Source organism: Azolla caroliniana, unplaced genomic scaffold (assembly GCF_043228905.1).
Source record: "Azolla caroliniana isolate FFs.n. ecotype wild unplaced genomic scaffold, voAzoCaro1.0.p SCAF_8, whole genome shotgun sequence".
NCBI lineage: Eukaryota > Viridiplantae > Streptophyta > Polypodiopsida > Salviniales > Salviniaceae > Azolla > Azolla caroliniana.
The window spans coordinates 10,568,928-10,586,350 of NW_028230443.1; the positions used below are offsets into that span (position 1 = coordinate 10,568,928).

Here is a 17,423-nt window from a genome sequence, read left to right on the forward strand (position 1 = left end):
GGACCGGAATGTGAAGCTTCGCCCCGACTCCGGAATGGCATGTGACCCGAAAAAGTTTTGACAGATAGGAGGAAGCCTTATCTATCTGACCATCACCTGACCAGACCTCAGTTGTCTGGTCGGATTGATTAATCAATTTATGGCGCATCAAACCATGGAGCACCTTCAGTGCGCGCACCGAATACTGAGGTACGTCAACATCACTAAAGATAGGGGGTTGATGTATCCTACGGGGTGTAGTCGGATAGCATGTCGGCTACACAGATGCCGATTGGGCCGGAAATACCGGTGATCGCAGGTCTACATCCGGATATGCATTTTCACTAGAAGCGTCGTAGTCGCCTTGAGCAGTAAAAAGCAGCCGACAGTTGCACTGTTGAGCACTGAGGCCAAGTACCAAGGAGCGGTTGTCGCAACGTGCGAAGCCATATGCCTCAAGTGGCTCCTTAATGATTTGTGAGTGGAGGTGTCTGATCCGACGACAATATATTGCAACAACCTTAGCAATATCCAATTGGCAAAGAACCCTGTCTTTCATGCCCGGACTAAGTACATCGAGGTGCACTATCATTTTGTCTGAGAGCGCGTTCTCTCTGGTGAAGTGGAACTACTACATGTTCCCACGGATCAGCAAGTGGCCGACATCTTCACCAAACCCTCGGCTTAGACAAGTTGCGACAATTTTCCGAACTTGAGGGGGAGAAATGAGAAAGACGGCCAAAAAGCCGAGTCGGAAACCGATTTTGATTTCGGCCCAACTGAAGAAGTTGGACTGCACGAGCCGGCTGAAGAAGCCGAGATAGGACACAGGGGCAGTCACCAGAAAGGAAAGCCCAAGCTGGAGCCAACCGAAAAAGAGGGAGGCAAAGCCGGAAAGACTGAGACATGACATGGGCCGATGTCGTGAAAGGTCTGGAAATCGAAGGCAAGTTGGAGATAGCCAACTCTGTTAATGAAGAAGACAAATCGGAGATAACCGATTCAATCGAGGGAAGAAATGAATCGGATGTACCCGATTCAATCGAAATGATCGATTCGGAGGAGCCGAATCCACGATGGGCCAAGCGGACAAAAAGGCAACTGAAGCCGATGCTGAGACGGATGAACCAATCGGTCGAGGGGCACCAACACCGCGACAACAAGGGAGCTTATAAGGACCAAGGGAGCAAACAAGCCTATTGAGAAGGTCGAGGTGCGCGGAATTGGACGTGTCGAGGAAAGCAGGACTGGACTGGACGAGGAGCGTGAGCTAGGCGGGAGGATGCCACGTGGAGCTGGAGGAAAGGACCAGCAGACACAAACACTGACACTACGATCTGACCTCAAGTTGAGCTTGAGGGGGAGTGTTGAGCGGACAAGCTCAACCGGATCCGGATCGGCTGAACAAGCCAAAGCCGGATCGGAGTCTAGAATGAAGAATCAGATCGGTTTCTGGATGGTATCCATAACCAGGAGCCGGATCGGATTGTAACCGGTAGACCGTTAGAGGCCTATGAATCTAGCCTAGTACGTAGGCATATTTTTGAGAGTTAGTGTCAATCGCTCGTATGAGCATTGAAATACATGTCAGTACTTTTGTCAGTCCTTCGTGGACTTGTATAAAAGTGCTCAGTGAGCACATTGTGTATACACGAGAGTTTTTAGTGTTTTGGAATACACTCATTTCTGTGTTCTGCTCTAATTCTGTCTCTCCCGTGTAAGGTTTCCATTAAACCTGTGTCTGTATTCTTTTGCTATCCGAACGAGCTAGTTTTGTCTTAGCTTTCGCAATCGTATTCTTTTTCAATCATTTCCTCAAATGCATTATAGGACGTCCCTCTCCCTACATAGGCGTAGGATGATAGATAAGTAGAGGAGGCTAAGAAGTGTTGTAACTAAGTGGATTTTACATAGAATTAACAGAATTGTGTGCTTTCTTTTAGAGAGAGAGAGAGAGAGGAACCAAGGGCATCGTTTGAAATAAAGAAAAACCTTGGGGCCTCCACGGAGCTCACAGTTCGTCCTCCGACAATGGTCGTGGTGGTTCGTAACAAAGCAACCTTTCGATTTCTGCAATCACGCTACCTCAACATCTTCTCGGTAAGTTAGTTAATACCTTAAACATAGCTGAATCTAGTCCTCAGAAAGAGATGGTTACAGAGATCAGAGGGGATTCTACTATAAATTGTTAGTGTGGTATTAGAGACAAAGCGAGAGACAGAGAGAGAATGAGATGCTTCTTGCTCTCTCTAATCTCTTTTAACCCTCAATCAAGTGTGCATCACAATTGAGAGAGAAGTGAATGGAAATGAGAAGAAACAATAGCTAAACCTCTTTTGGACGTGATAAACTGGAACTCAAGGATACGGTTTTAAAGCAGATGAAAACTAGAGTTAATAGAAAATTACAATAACGTATCTTGATAACCAAGCTGGAGCCAGTTTTCCAAGGAAACTGGAATTATGAACATTTCTCCGATCATCTCTGATCTCAAAAGACACTCTGGATGCAAGAGAAGTATTATCTATCTATATATATATATATGAGAGAGAGAGAGAGAGAAAGAAAGTCGGCTTATGAAACAAAATTACAAATTTGGGTGAATTTGTGTCTTCAAACTAAAAACAAGCAAAAAAGAGATCTAGGTTTCCTAAAGCTCCATGATAATGATCTTAATGCATGTGGTGGAATGATTTTAAGATGGGTTGGGAGCATGAAATGCATAGCTAATACGGATGAGAATAGTTGTGATTGGACATCATATCCAAGGTTGGTCAGTGCAGTGAAATGTGGGTTGCGAGCATGAAGTGCATAGCTAATATGTATGACGATAGTTGCGATTAAACTTCATATGCAAGGTTGGTTGGTGTGGTGAAATGGCTCTATGACGAAGTTTAAACGACTGCATCTGGGTGTCCTTGTGCAGATTGGACATGACGAGCTATTGTGCTCCATGATTTGGTAATAATATAGCCCATGTGCCCTATATGCTAGTACTCGCATTCTCCACTGTCGGCATTCCTGTGCTCAGCTCTATACTGACTTCTCATCACGTTAGTGGATATAAAGAGCCATGTACGAAATCAGTGATGTGTGATTGCAACTGCATCCATGTGCCTTACATCCTAGTACTCGCAGACTCAGTTGTTGTTGGAATTTCTCTGTGCTCTCCATGGCGACTCCTCTGACATGTTAGTGAAGGTAAGGAGCTATGGATGAAATCAGTAATGTGCGATTGTCATTACATTACACATGTTAATGTAAGGGTTTATTCCCTATTGCTTTGAAGCTTCAGAGAGATTTGGCCAAATTGTCAGTTCTCAAACTTCTCCATCATTTGTCAAATAGTGACAGTCTATAGAGAGGATGGCATACTTCTCTCTAAGGGTTTAGGGTATACACAAAGTGTTCGTCGCGTTTGATCTCTCCTTCACATAATTTGCAAAAATTTTCGGGTGTAGGTACCTTAAAATTTTTATGAAGTCATCCTCTGAAAATTTCATGAAATGGTCTTTGTAATAGGCCATCTTTGAGGGAAGGGACCCCCTTGTTGTGAGCCATGTCTTTTGGGTATAGAACTGCAATAGATCTTGTTGCCACACATTGTTCCTGTCATTGCTATTGTAACTCCTCTAACATGTTGTTAATGAAGATAAAGGAGCTATGGAGGAAATCAGTAATATGTGATTGTCATTACATCACGCATATTAATGTAAGGGTTGATTTTCAATGCTTTTGAAGCTTGAGAAAGTTTTGGCCAAATTGTTTGTCAAAATTCTCCATCATTTGTCAAATAGTAGAGTCTATAGAGAGGGTGGCATACTTCTCTCTAATGTAGTTGAAAGATGGGCATCTACACACAAAGTGTTCCTCACTTTTGATCTCTTCCTCACATAATTTGCAAAATCTCACAGGTCTAGGTACCTCAGAATTTTTATGAAGTCATCGTTAGAAAATTTCATGAAATGGTATTTGTAGTTGGCCATCTTTTTAGGGAAGAGGTTCCCATGGTGTGAGCCATGTCTTTTGGGTATAGAACTGCTATAGATCTTGCTGCAACATCTTGTTCCTGTCATCATTTTCAAGAGATGTGCAAAATTGAAAGGTAGCAGGTTCTTGATGTGGAGTCCATTGGTAATGCACTTCATCACCTACAAGGACCATGATCCTGCTTCATATTCTGTTGTCAGTCACCATTTGCTTCAATGTTTCTAACGACTTAAGTCTAATTCTTTGAAGTGTCATGGTTCGAATCCGGGTTATGAGGTTCACTGTCTGGAATACTGCTTCTACCATAGTGGGGTTGTTGCTAATTTCGCACAGATGACCTTGTGTAGGCTGGATTCTATTTCTACATATCATCCATGGTAACATCATGGCTGGTGGACGTTCTATTTGTATCCACATGTACATGGAGAGGCCTAAAACCCATATGGCTGCACCATGCATGAGGGCAAGGCTGATCCTAGTGTTAAATCATACTTTGATACAAGACCCTTGGAAGTGTCTAACATGGGTAAAGTTGCATATTTCAAGTAAGTTGATCTTTGGAAGCTTGGGCCATAGAGAAGTGTCCACTCATGCTTGTAAATGTGACTCTTAGGTTCAACTTGCTTCCTGACAAGTGAAGATAACTAGTTGGCGAGTGTGTCCAGATTTGTGGAAAATCAAGGTTTTAGTATTTCCTAAGTTTATCGTGAGCCTTTTTCTTATTTAGTAGTTATTGAATGAGAGTTAATCATGACTTTATTAATATTGTTGATTTTCACGCTTTGATTCTACAATCTTACCGATTTTTCTCTAATTCATGTCTTGAGTTATAATGCCAATGTTTGGAGGGTCTCTTGTACTCATTTTCAGGGACCAAAATTTATAGCCAACTTTCGTATTTGCGGAACACTCTCGTAACAATGTTGATCATTAACTTACATTTTTTAATGCTGGATACAGATTTTTGTTAGTTTTTTCTTCATAATTTAAAATTATGGCAAGTATAATCATTTCTTTATATGACACTGCAGATCTTCAACAAGGAAGCTGTTGAAAAGGAGCGCCTAAGACTGTAATAGATTTGATGCCCATATATACAGATTATCAATATTATTCTATAGCATTTTCATTCATTGGTGTTTTAATCATGCATATTTTAGGGGAGATGAACTCAACCGAGGATATTTTGATGATTACCGCGACTTGAAAAAGCATGGGGGCAAGGTTAGCTTACATGTATTCTATTTATTTTGAAGGCTGTAAACATGTCTTCAAGATTACAAACTATGACAAAAAGTTTATAGGCTGCCTATGTGTGTTGATATTCTTAGCTGGCAACAGCAAGTCAATCTTTACTTCCAATAGCTGCATCCTTGAAATTTCCTACACTTACGGTGAATACAGCAATGGGGGAAGGTTTTACATTGCCCGAAGGGAAAAATGATTCTGATGAAAAATCTGAAATTTCATGTTCAACAAACCCACTTGTTACAATGATTTGCCTTGCCTTTCGAGGAAATGGGCAGGTAAGTATCTATATGCAATAACATATAATATAGGAGTGGATGATTGGCAGCAATTGGTTCCAGTCTTATTTTTTTAATAGGTTCTTGTGAAGCCATGGATATTGCCATTTATAAACTCCTTCAAGATGGTCAAAGAAGTAAAGATCTATGAGGTAAAAATACTATTGTTTTGCCAGCATCATACCACTTAGAATATAGATTAAGAGGCACATAATATGTTCGAAATGCTGTGTATTGAGGGGCACTTTTTAATTCATGCAGGTATCTTATATTGATTCATGGTTTCTTTCTCTGCCACCAGTGCGCTATTTACTCCTTCGATCCATGCAGCCGAAACCAGTTGAGGAACAAAAAAATAAAATGGAGCAATTAGTCTATGCCTTCGGAGATTCCTATTATTTTCGAAAATCTCTTCATATTACGAATCTACTCACTGGGTAAGAATTGTCATCCTCCCAAAAAGTAAAATTCTGCTTATTTATTTAGGTCTTCTCATCCTGATTTTCTGTCTTATAGGTCCTTGATTGTGAACTCTGGATTTTTGACATGGTATCAGAGCATTTCTTGATTTCCTAATATCTGCTGAATTTTAGGGTTTCCAAAGCTGTAAGCATTTTCAGCCTGCTCATTCTCTAAGGTTGCCCCTATTCCCTTCTGATTTGGCTGTAGTATGTGTTTCCTACCCAAATTTTATTTAGGTCTTCTCATCCTGATTTTCTGTCTTATAGGCCCTTGATTGTGAACTCTGGATTTTTGACATGGTATCAGAGCATTTCTTGATTTCCTAATATCTGCTGAATTTTAGGGTTTCCAAAGCTGTAAGCATTTTCAGCCTGCTCATTCTCTAAGGTTGCCCCTATTCCCTTCTGATTTGGCTGTAGTATGTGTTTCCTACCCAAATTTTATTTAGGCTGTCTTTAGCTTCCATGACAACTTCCATTTTCTTCTTACATCTGAAATCCTTTCCAGTTCAATCTCTTCTTGAGAAATTCTTGTAAGTAGACTTAAAGTTGAGCCATGTTCATGACAAGGTATGGTGGTTACTGGATGTGAAAACATTGCTGGTTCTCAGGTGTTTCAGTGCAATAGATTGGTGCGGGATACATATGTGGTCCTGCTGGTGCAGTTTGGTTGGGATATGTAGTGGTGTTGCTGATCATTCATGAATATGGGTTTTCTTCTTCTGTTTAGACATGCCATGAGAACATGACTTTTCTTACGTGGTGATGAGAGTTTTTACGAGAGCTTTTATAATTCAATATTACGATTTGTAAAATGAAGGTAAAATGCATGTGTGTGGAATTAATACTTGGAGTTTACTTCTCGATATCTAGCCTTCCTCAGTTTTATCAGTATCTAGAATCCTTAATGTTGCCAACGCCAATGATCAGGCTCCTGCAAACCTCGAGGTTAAATCATCTGTCTACAGTTATTGCCTCAGTATCCTATCAATAGCTTTTGGTAGGTCTAGGCTAAGCGCGCAATTGCCTTTCACAGCTAATTATTACTGTGCTGGGTGGCCTCTGGTTATTGGTAGAGAATGAATTTCATCTCTGGGCGGAGATCATGAGAGGTTAGGCCATTCACAGGCTTGTGGTGGAGCAAACATTTCTGTTCTTAGTTCCTTGGAGATAGGCACCTCAAATGGGTACACATCTCCCCTGCTTGCTCCTCTCGCAGTTTCCTACTAGATATCCTTGATGTGTCCCATCAGTTTTTTCTAGGCTCATCCTTATTTATGTTCCAAGTGTAGGCACCTCAAATGGATATATATCCAGCTTCCGGCTTCTCTCACAGTTTCCTACTTATGGTGTTTTGAAGCTCATCCTTATTTTTTGGCTCTCCTTTTTATCAATCATGTGTTTTGTTATGAAATCTGTGCTTTTGGCAAAAGTTTCTGCATTCAATCTGTCTTGTTTAAACTTGAGAACTTCCTTTTGGCATCTCTTCCCCTTTGTTTTTTAATTGAAATCGTGGTCACAAACACTTGAAGATTTTTTGCTTGTAACCCTTCTCACTCATTTTTATACCACATCAATATGATCATTTTCTGAGCTCCTGCTCTCAAGGCAGTTCAGTCCTACATGAAAAGTCCAAATAATATGTATTTTGGCATAAACTGCAGTGTAGAAGTGAGTGGAAGTTTGTGAATATTAGAAAAAACAGCTTGTATGGGTAAATTGTAGAAAGAGGGAAAAAGAAAACTGTGTTAATTTGAAATGGAGGAGACCCAATATCATCATGTCTCTTCTTGTGTCAGGTACATCTTTCTACTTGACAAAGAAGGCAGAGTAAGATGGCGAGCCTATGGGAAATCTACTGAGGAAGAGGTGTCATCGATGATCGCTTGCACACACAGGCTTCTGGATGAACAAAAGCAGGTTTCTGGATGAAAGGTCAAGTTGCTGATTTTGGTTGTTTGAATAAAGCTCATTTCTGAGCATTCTGGAACTTAGGAGTGTTATACCATTGATCCCTTGCATACTTATGATACCGAAATTGATTTCGAGGTAACATGTGAGGTTGAAGTCAGTAGCAATTCACAGTTCATGACATTTTTCAAGATAATACGTGAGGATGAAGTCAGTAGCAATTCACAGTTGACATTTTATGGGTTGACAAGATTGATGACTACGGAATATATCTGCAAGTGTAATAAAATTATGGAGGTCAATCTTGAATATGTAATTGGTTTTAGATAATCGTAAAATCTAGCTATATTCATGCATGCCGAGTAATACCATCCATGAATTTCTTTTGTTTTTCATATATTTCTTTGTGATGGAATATGATTCTCTACCAATAATACTACCAGATGTAGTTTTGAAATAATGTTGGACACCCTAAAACTGGCATATCTATGAAAGGACTCTCATTTTTCTGCCATTGAATGGGATTCTCTTTGTTTGTCATGCAATCCCTCTAGTCTCACCTCACTTTTTCTTATAATGGTTCTCAAAATGATAAAGGTGCAAAACATGAAAGAGAAATCTACAATCTGTGGAATATCCAAACGTGAGGATGCTGATTTCAAACTTCTATATCTTCTGGTTTGCGTGAATGGCAAATCAAGGTTGTAAGTTAATAGGTATACGATCTGTGGAGCATCTAAACCGGAGGATGTTGATTGCAAAATTCTATATCTTCTGGTTTGCGTGTAGGCCAAATAAAGACTGTATGTTAGTAGGTAATTGCTAAGGGGTTTGAGAATGATTTAACTTTGAACCTCCCTGCTACTTTTGGCCTAATTGTCTTAGAAGTGGCTGACTTCTATTGGCTATTTTAGAAGATACAATACTCTCCATCAGCACCATTTTAGGAGCCGCTTATTTGGTTCTTTGTAATTAGCTATGGGCCTGGTTCGGTTCGGTTTCTTTGCCTTGAAACTGAACCGAACCATTTATAGAGAGTTAATCCAAACTAAATTTGCTTATAAAATCTCAAGCAATTTGAACCAAACCATTTAAGGAAAAGGTAAACCAAACCATTTGGGGAAAAGTTGACACCAAGCTGAACCATTTAATAAAAATTTAAACCTAAACATTTGAGTCAAATTAATTAAAAACTTAAATAAACAAAAATACATTAAATTAAATAAATAAATGACATTAATTAAATTATTAAATTAAGCAAACATTAAATTAAATTAGCATTTAAGTTAAAGTAATTAAATGTAAATCTTCCTCACATGCTCTTAGAGATAGGGAAGATGTAGGGAAAAGGCAATCACTATGATGGAATAAAAAATGAACTTTGCGATGCGCCTCGTGAATGCACATGTATAGAGAGATGTATAGACAAACAGGGAGATCATGCATAGAACGATGAAATGGAAAGATGTTATAGTAATGGAAAATGGAATATGCTCACAGACATCTGAATAAACAATGAAAATAATGCTTATGAGCTCGATGTGGGAATGCACAAAGGACATGCAAGCTATGCACATTCAAAGCAAGTGGAGATGTCATTAGATGTTACAAGGTGTTTGTCAAAATCTAGAGAGGAGTATGCCAATGTTATGTATATACATGATGTAATAATACAAGGAACTCAACAGAATGTTGGAGCAGATTGTAATAATGCAACTAGTAAAGATGTAGAAATAAATGATATCGAGAGTAGCAATGGGCCCGATTCGGTTTGTTGGCCTTGAAACCAAACCAAACCATTTATTAATAATAAAAACCAAACCAAACTATTTTAAAATTTATGAAGCCATTTAAATCGAATCGTTAAACCAAACCGTTTAAAGAATAGGAGAAACCAAACCGTTTACGAAAAATTTAAAACCAAACCAAACCAAACCATTTTTTATTGATATCAATCATCATACTTATTATAAATTTGTGTGAGAAAATCATCATAAATTTATTCATTATACTCATCATAAAATTTGTCATCATACTATCATAAATTTGGTCATCATACTGATCATAAATTTGATCATTATACTTAACATAAATTTAATAATCATACTTATCATAATTGATCATCATAAATTAAAAGGAGACTCTACATATAATATATGTAAAATTTAATAAGTTAAAACAAGAATTTAAAATTAAAAGTTGAAAGTTAAAGCCTATAAAAGATATTTTTGAGTATTTTTTAACCTATAAACCTTTAAACCGAACCACATAAAGAGAAACCGATAAGCCGGTAATTCAAAACCGAACCGAACTTGAATAATAACATTTAGAACCAAACCAAACCGTTTATTTATCTTTGAACCTATAAACCGTTAAGCCACGGTTTTTTGGTTCGATTCGGTTTGAGCCGAAACTGGGCCCATCGCTAATCGAGAGTAAGTTGCACCCAATGAAAGGGACTCAGGAAGATGTAGTAGATGAGATTAGCATAAACATAGTAGTGTCTTAATCTCATCTACATAGTAGACTCTGTAAACTTTGTGAATGAAGGAACTCTCAAGGTAAGAAAAAATGTGCTTAGGTTGGAGATGCCAAAAAATACAATATGTAGTCCAAGTGAAATTAGGGAAGATGGCAGCAAGAGTGCGACAAATGCTATAGATTTAATCTTCATGCAGGAGGAAATGATCTAGTAAATGCAGAGATGGCACGGGTCAAACCTTCCTCTTTTGTATGCAAAATATTAGGAGGCCGCCCAAATAGGGGTATGGTAAGAGAACTTCTACAAGCTGCTCTACAAGACATTATGAAATGGGTTTTTTTCACATAGAATTGCAAGTGAATGCAAACATCAAGGAAATGGTGGATGTTAGTTCCCTCGATCTAAAATATGGAAAAGGCATCCTAATGGAATGGTCGATCTCCTTCAACTTGACTAAGGTGAATGCTAAACTAGGAAATCCGAAACTTATCTCCATAGCCTTCCCTAACATAGAAACTCATTTGAAGCCTCTAATACCAGCTATTTGTGCCAAATTGGGCACTATGTGTTCCCCCCAAGAAACAATAGTAGAACTTATCCATGAAATGCCTAAAGTAAGGATTCTAGTAAACAAGATTGAGATCTATCATCTAAGGACAATGGATGGTTCAAGATAGACATTGAATATTATTGGAAACCAGGGCATTGTTAGGTGTGCAAAGAAACCAGGCATTTAGCAAAATATTGCATGAAAAGAAAATTACCAAACACTGATAAGTTTGGGGGAATGCACAATGCAAATACAATTGGTAATGTAGGGGGAATGCAAAATGCAAACACCAACTAGTCTAAAGTAAATGGCTCATGGAATCACAAGTATTCAAACCCCATGTTAAGAAGAAGGTGGTAGAAAATAGATGGAATAGAGAAGGAATTTCTGATGCAACTTTGCAATTTGAGACTAGTAACCGATTCACATCCTTGAAATCCATGATGCTTGAGGAAGAGGAAGTAGATAGAGTACCTTCCACCCCATGTGAATTGGTGAATAATGGAAAGAAATTCGATAGTTCCCTTGATGGTAACAATGTAAACAACCTCGGGACAACAAAAGCATGGATGAGAAACAATATAGATATCAAGGACCTTGAAGAACTACCTTCAATATGTGATAGAGGGCAATGAATCGTTGATTGAATCTACCTTCAATATGTGGACGTACATAAAGGAAAGAACAATCAAAGAAGTAGATAACGAAGTTGGAATGGTATGGAGCAAGTGCTCTCAATACTAGAAAGTTAAAGTTGCGTTTGAAATTGTAAATAAAGAGTTGATGATATTATTAGTGGAAATGCAAGCAAGATTGTTGGAAATGCAAGAGTGCCTTCACTTCCATGTGGAGAACTCGCTTTTTGGAACCCTACAGGAATTACAAGAAGTATGGAACTACGTAGTGTAAAACACCCATTGGCCGATAGATGGAAAACTAAGTCAATTGTTCTGGACCATTTCCCCCATTATTCTACAATGAAAGTGATAACATGGAATATTCAAGGAGTGGGAGGTGTAGATTGCCTAAAAGAGGGAGGACAAATCTAGAGGAAATTGAATGCATTAATGGGTGGCATGAAACCGGATTTTGTGCTTATCCAAGAACATCACCTCAACAAAATGCGATTAACAAGATTTGAGGAAATGCTACGAAATGAATGGTTTGGTTATGGCTTGGGAGCCTATGGTGAAAATGGAATTAAAGGAAGGGTTTCAATACTAAAATGAAAAAATTAAATGAGAGGTAAAATTGTGCGAGAAAGAGTGGTCAATGTTGTAATACAGATAGGTGAAATATGTGTGGGTTATTGAATATCTATGCTCCAAATAGGCACGCTGACAGAAAAGATCTCTAGATTGCTTTGATGCATAGTATACCATAGGCTGAGGATTGGCTAGTGACATGAGATTTCAATATGCTAGAATCACAGTTGGGCACATTTGGGAATTCAAATGCATCGGTAATCAAAGGGCAAGAGCCACACGCTTGGTGCGACCTCACATGGAAAATGCAAATAGCAGATATGTGGTAGTCGAGTTGATCTTGTGGAAGTACTAACTCTTTAAAGTACCCAAGAGACGGTAGAGGCACGTTGGAACATTCCCACGCAAGACTGGATAGAATATATGCAAACCCAAACCTAAAAATGCGTGGAGGGAATTTAGGAATTATCTTGGGCTTAGTTTTCTCAAATCACAAACTTGTCCAAATTGTCTTCTCCTTTTGCATCATGTATCTAAATGAGGTAGTTTAAGAATTGCCAATAAAAACTTGAAAAATGAGGCTATTGAGAAGTTAATTATTAACATCTGATTAGAAAAAAGGAGGCAATCGGCCACCATGCAGCCATCCAACAAAATAGGCGACTTGTCGATTGCAATAAAAGAAGCTTGTCAAAGAGAACTATCTGCCTTGAAAATAAAAGAGAATAGGTTGCGGAGAAGCATTGCTGAAGCGCACAAACTACAAACAGGTAATATGTCGTGTTCTCTTTTTTACGTCTTGGGGAGATGTTAAAAATGACTTATTTCAGCACAATTTCTCAATGGTATGACGCATGCATACATGATTTCTTAAAACATACCAAAAATTTCAACTAATTATTTTCATGACAAGAAAATCAATAGTGTCATATTCCATCTATCATGTTTTTTATCCAATTTTGAGATAAGGAATGGAATTCCATGCAAGCTTAATTATATTAACCCTGATTTTGCAAAATATGAAAATACTACCCCATTCTTCAAAGGCTCTTAATAGTTACATGTGGAACGGGTTACATGGAAAGTGTTGAGAATCAAGCTCAACCTAGTCTAGTGTGTGAACACACCTTTTGAGAATCTATGAGCACTCAAAGGTCAAATGTCACCACTACATTCTACACATTAACTGTGTCATAGAATCATATTTTATGACACATAACTAATGAGTTTCCACATTCCCCAAGGTTCTAGAGAGAGAGTGGGCGTTTTAGTGAGAGCTTATAGAGAGAGGGTGACCTTAAATAAAGCACCCTCCTACTTTGTAATGTGTCGGTAATGTTGGCATAACGAGCCGACTCCTTCCACTTTGTATCCTAGTGTGAACACATCCAAATAGTTAGGGCTTAAGATATAATCTATGACATAACGTTGTAAATATAATGTGACTTGATCATTCTTTGAGAGTGAAAGAGCAGAAATAGAGAAAGCTTCCATTTGAGCTCGAATTGTGTCTACGGTTCAATCATATCCTTGGTCACATTCTCTGTGTTGTTTGATGTGCACATTCACCAATAGCTTCTCACTTGCTTTCGTGCATTATTTCCCACAAGTGGTATCAGAGCGACTTGTTGTTCGGCGACAACAAAAGAAGTAGAGAAAGCTGCAAAAGAAGGCAAGGTCAACAAAAATCTCACTTTCAAAAAAGAATATGGCCTCAACATCCGGAACAGGAGTTGAAATCTGAAAGTTTGATGGGAAAATTTTTGCCTTGTGGAAGGAGATGATGCAAGATGTGTTGATCATTAGGAAACAAGTTGAAGATATTCGACATAGCGAAAAATCTGCCACGATGTCAGCCAAAGAGTGGAGATCACTAGAAGAAATCGTGCGCTCCACCATCCGAATGCATTTGGACAAGAATGTCTATTTGAGCATGGCGAAGGAGACAACTACTTTCTCGTTACGGAAGAAGTTGCAAGCAGTGTACGAAAAGAAGTCATCCTCGTCGAAACTCATATTGATTTGACAACTGTTCAATATGAAGATGAGAGAGTCAAATCTTGCAACTTTCGATAGCCGTCCGATCCAAAATCTAGATGAGACGATCGGCCAATTCCTTACCGAGGACATTTGACAAAAATCGATGGGACTCACCATCAACGAATCGGCCGAAGCCCACCACTCGACTGAGATGATCGACCAACTGATTCAATTGAGAGAACAAGCTGACAAAACTGGTCGAAATCATAGTCAATCGAAAACGAGGGGAGATTGAAAACGATTGAAGTCGAGAACGAGTCGATCAGGCGAATTCTTCACCCGTTGTAGAAAAGCCGGTCACAATGTTTTCGACTGTTGGTCGATCAAGAGGAAAGACAGTGGTCGGAGATCCGAACGGAATCGAGGACGATCTAACTCAAATCACTCTCCAGTCGGCAACCACCTCAATGTTGTTGACACCCGATTGGGAGAAATCCTCTCCTAAGAGGACTCGATGATCGAAGAAGTCCTCTACAGTGCGCAAGACACGCACACGTGGTTGCTGGATTCCAACGCCACATTCCACGTGACCCCGAACATCGAATGGTTTTCAAACTATTCAGCCGAAGCCAGCGGCACAATCCGACTCTGAACGGGCAGGAATGCATAATCATAGGGATCGGAGACGTCCCCATCCCATTGCCAAATGACAACATGATTACCTTGCACCAAGTTCGGCAAGTACCCGATCTGAAAGGAGTTTGGTCTCCATCAGCATGTTAGTTAAAGAAGAGTACCGAACGACTCTAAATGAGTCGGCATGGATGATCAGTCGAGGAAATCTGAGAATCAGAAGCAGGCACAATTACAACTTGTACCCAATGATGGTGATCAATCTAGAAGGGGTTGTGAATGTAGCCGAAAAGACCGACCCAAACTTATGGCATGGCCGACTCCGCCATATGTCTCAAGCCGGACTCGATCGACTAATGGCAGTTGGTTACATCCCGAAACTTCAAGCAAAGACAGACTTCTGCGAGCATTATCGATATGGGAAACAGACCCGCAGTCCGCACTCTCTTCATTATGAAAGGGCATGTCAGCCCCTAGAGCTTGTGCACACAGAATATGTGGGCCGATGCCCAAAATATCTCTAGGTGGCTCCCGATACTTCATCATGTTCGTCGATGATTGTACACAGAAGGTCTAGGCCTATTCGATTAGGTCGAAAGACGAAGCACTCGAGATCTTCGCTCGATGGTTAATTGAAACGGAAAACCGTTCTGGACACATAGTGAAGACACTCTGTTCCGACAATAGAGGCGAATATACCTCTTGAGCCTTCAAACAATACCTATTCGACAAAGGGATATGGAATCAAAAGACCGTTCCTTACACACCCATGCAAAATGGAGTGGTAGAACGGATCAACAGAACGATCCAAGAGAGGATGACGACAATGCTCCAACGAGCCGGAATAAACCTGGACTTCTGGGCCGAATCATTGCAGATGATAGTTTACCTGATAAATCTATCGCTGTTGAAAGCAATCAGGCTCGAAGTTCCATAGGAACTATGGTTAGGCAAACAACCAACCTACGAAAGGCTTCGAATTTTCGGTTGCGAAGCTTACACATTCATTCCCTGGGAGAAGAGGACCAAGTTGGCACCCCATGCAACAAAATCCATATTTCTCGATTATGGAACCGATAATGGGGATTTCGGCTATCACCTATGGGACCCGGAGAATCGGAAATTGATCTAAAGCAGTGACGTTATCTTCAATAAAGACTCTATCCTATCTGAGCTGAACCAACAAAATATAGTGGGCAAAAAGGTCTCGTTTGAAATCGATAGAGAAGTCATAGAAAGACCGACTAACCGGGCTGAATCAGAGATTTGACAAACAATCAAACTCGACCAAGCCGACAATACACATGCCGACTCTGAATCGGTAGGAGGTTCACTAGTTGAACTCAAAGACAAAACTGAATCGACAAGAGTCGAAAAAGGCAATGTCGACAAGATGTGAGTCGGAAACAGAGTCGACTTGGCTGAGCCAACCAAGGCCAAAGTGGAAAACAGATCTGAGTCGGCTAAGTCTCTCCATCCTGAAGAAGGGGAGAATGCAGTGAAATCACCGAAATACTATCATAGGGGCGAGTCATCGGAAATGACTCCTGACATAAGTGGTTCAACAAATGTTGGTTGGCCGATACTGATGATCGAAGGATCCGAACTGATCATTAAGATAGTCAGGAGATTTGGACGAAATTGAAGGCTGACAAAGTTGTATCAACCGGGCCTTGATTAAGTCAACTACATGGATGTAGGTGAACCAAGCACATACGGAGAAGCTATAGCTGCAACCGATGCCGAAACATGGCTGCAAGCCATGAGATCCGAGATGGACTAGATCAAAGAGAACAATAGATGGGAGTTGGTCGAACTACCAGCACGAAGAAAGCCGCTACCTTGCAAATGGGTATTCTGATACAAATATGTATCAGACTCAGAGAAGCCCAAGTACAAATCTCAGCTCGTTGCGAAGGGATTCAAACAGGAACATGGGGACGACTACGACGAGATATTCTCTCCAGTAGTCAAGATGACCACCCTTTGGCTCCTACTCGGGGTCATGGCGATAGAGGACCTAGAGCTTGAGCAACTCAACGTAAAGACGACATTCCTACCCGGAGACTTGGAAGAGGACATTTACATTTACCGGAAATGGGGGAGGAAAGTAATCTCATATGTTGATTGAAGAAAAGCCTTTACGGCTTAAACAAGCGCCGAGGATGTGGTACTAGAAGTTCGACTCACATCCAACAACTCGGCTACAACCAGTTTGAATCTGACCCATGTTTATACACTCAGCAATTGACCGACAAGTCCCAGATTTATCTAATACTATATGTCGAAGACATGTTGATTGTAGGGAACAATCAAGCCGAAATTGGAAAGCTAAAGCGGAGCCTTCACGACAAGTTCACGATGAAGGAACTCGGACAAGCCCTACACATAGTGGGCATGGGAAGACGAAGACTCTCTAACTCTCCTAGTTTGACTACATCTGAAAGGTGGTGATGCACTTCAATATGGAGAACGTGAAGCCAACACCAACTCCGCTTCCAACGTCGATATGACTATTGGACAGAGACTCTCCTTTGACTGATAAGGAGAGAAAGCTTAGTGGAAAGATACCCTACGCATCAGTAGTAGAAAGTATCATTTATGCGATGGTGATCTTTCATATGCCGTGGGGGTCATTAGCTGGTACATGTCGAATCCAGGACGGAAGCATTGGGAGGCCTTCAAACACATTTTCAAGTACCTAAA

The 17,423-nt window shown here is 40.0% G+C and overlaps 1 protein-coding gene across 2 annotated transcripts; it reads left to right on the forward strand.

Moving 5' to 3' along the window:
- The first annotated feature begins 1,977 nt into the window (after window positions 1-1,977).
- Window positions 1,978-8,223, forward strand: LOC147861002 (ATPase complex subunit). Of its 2 annotated transcripts, none has more exons than XM_087323693.1 (7): window positions 1,978-2,079; window positions 5,001-5,041; window positions 5,130-5,193; window positions 5,301-5,495; window positions 5,576-5,647; window positions 5,757-5,932; window positions 7,756-8,223. In XM_087323693.1, exons 1-7 carry the CDS (start codon window positions 2,011-2,013, stop codon window positions 7,886-7,888), a joined length of 750 nt encoding a protein of 249 aa, XP_087179819.1. In that variant the 5' UTR covers window positions 1,978-2,010; the 3' UTR covers window positions 7,889-8,223. The 2 variants fall into 2 exon arrangements, with proteins under 2 accessions (XP_087179819.1, XP_087179821.1); XM_087323695.1 differs by lacking the exon at window positions 1,978-2,079 and adding an exon at window positions 2,970-3,180.
- Window positions 8,224-17,423: the final 9,200 nt, after the last annotated feature.